Source organism: Sinocyclocheilus rhinocerous, unplaced genomic scaffold (genome assembly GCF_001515625.1).
Source record: "Sinocyclocheilus rhinocerous isolate Xijiao unplaced genomic scaffold, SAMN03320098_v1.1 scaffold2716, whole genome shotgun sequence".
NCBI classification, from domain to species: Eukaryota; Metazoa; Chordata; class Actinopteri; order Cypriniformes; family Cyprinidae; genus Sinocyclocheilus; species Sinocyclocheilus rhinocerous.
Window position 1 is genome coordinate 721277 of NW_015624199.1, and position 1256 is coordinate 722532.

The window sequence follows — 1256 nt, forward strand, 5'->3', positions numbered from 1 at the left end:
GTTTAGACGCGCACTAGAGGCGGTTTAGCCAATCACAACACACTGGGCTAGCTAACCAATCAGAGCCCATCGCCTATTTCTGAGGGCGGGGCTTCATAAAAACAGGAAATTGATCAGCGCGTTTCTCAGAGAAGGGACAGAGCGGTGTGGAATAAAGGTAAATTATGTGAAAATAATGCGTTTTTAAAAAAACGAAGCATTAACACATGTTAGACTGCACCCCATAAACACAATCAAGCCTAGAAAAAAACCACTGAACCACCCCTTTAACATATAATGATGTATTTTTCCTGTTTGTCTCTTTGTGTTATAGGTGAACAATGATAAAGTTTACTGGCAAAGGAAAAGCAATGGAACATTTGGTGTTGTTCACGTTGAGAAAGATGTAGTAGGTCACTGCATCAGTACCAAGGCTGTCGGCTCAGATCAACGTGTAGACATCACAAACCTCTACAAACACCCACTTGGTAAAAACCACATGCATGTCTCTTAAAACATCTGCTTCAGCCCTCAACACTTTGAACCATGGTGCTTATAGAAATGATGAAGTTTGGTGTCTCTCCTGTGATTCATCCCTCTCTAAATTTTCCTTCAACTTTCAATGATAAGATTCTTCAGAGAAGTGCACTGCTTTGGAAACAGCCCTTCGTCATGGGTTGAGAAGATGCACATACCCACTGCCCTGTGCTGAGGATGTTGTCTGTTAAGTCAGCCTGAAAGAGGACGGACCATGTGAGGGCAAGGATGCCGTGCTTTGCATCAATCTAAAAAACAAATGCAGCTCACTGATTATTGGCATTTTTTCATCCTCTTGATTAGCAATTTCTTTAAGCAATATATCGGGATATGGGATTGGTAATTCATTCTTCTGCAGATTATGATCATACCTGATTGTGAATGAAATGAATGAAATATGAGATAGAGCTGAAGTATCCATGTCTAGTATATTAATTATATCTGAGAGATTCTGAGAGTCATTTTTGGTTTCATGTTTGCAACTTTTGCATTATGTAATTATCATCTAACCATTTAATACTTCCTGGAGTCTACTTTTGGTTGTTTTTCTAATGGTAATGTTAATGAAAACTTTTGAAACTAATCATGTTCATTTAATTGTTAATCTCGTCTAAATGCAGCCTCAGCATTAATAATAAAAAATGAAACATATTGAATCATGTCTGCTTAATATATGAAATTCTGGTTTATTCTAAATATGTAGGTCATAAAGGTTACGTGTCAATTTGCTTTTAGAATAT

At 37.4% G+C, this 1256-nt stretch overlaps 1 protein-coding gene across 1 annotated transcript in view; it reads left to right on the plus strand.

The window, feature by feature from the left end:
- The window catches only part of LOC107738463 (protein-glutamine gamma-glutamyltransferase K-like), a 3526-nt gene extending 3033 nt beyond the window's left edge, over positions 1-493 (plus strand). The window contains exon 8 of the mRNA XM_016550226.1: positions 314-493. Within this exon, the coding sequence (XP_016405712.1) occupies positions 314-493 (180 nt within the window). The remainder of the gene's footprint in view (positions 1-313) is intronic.
- The last annotated feature ends 763 nt before the right edge of the window (positions 494-1256 follow it).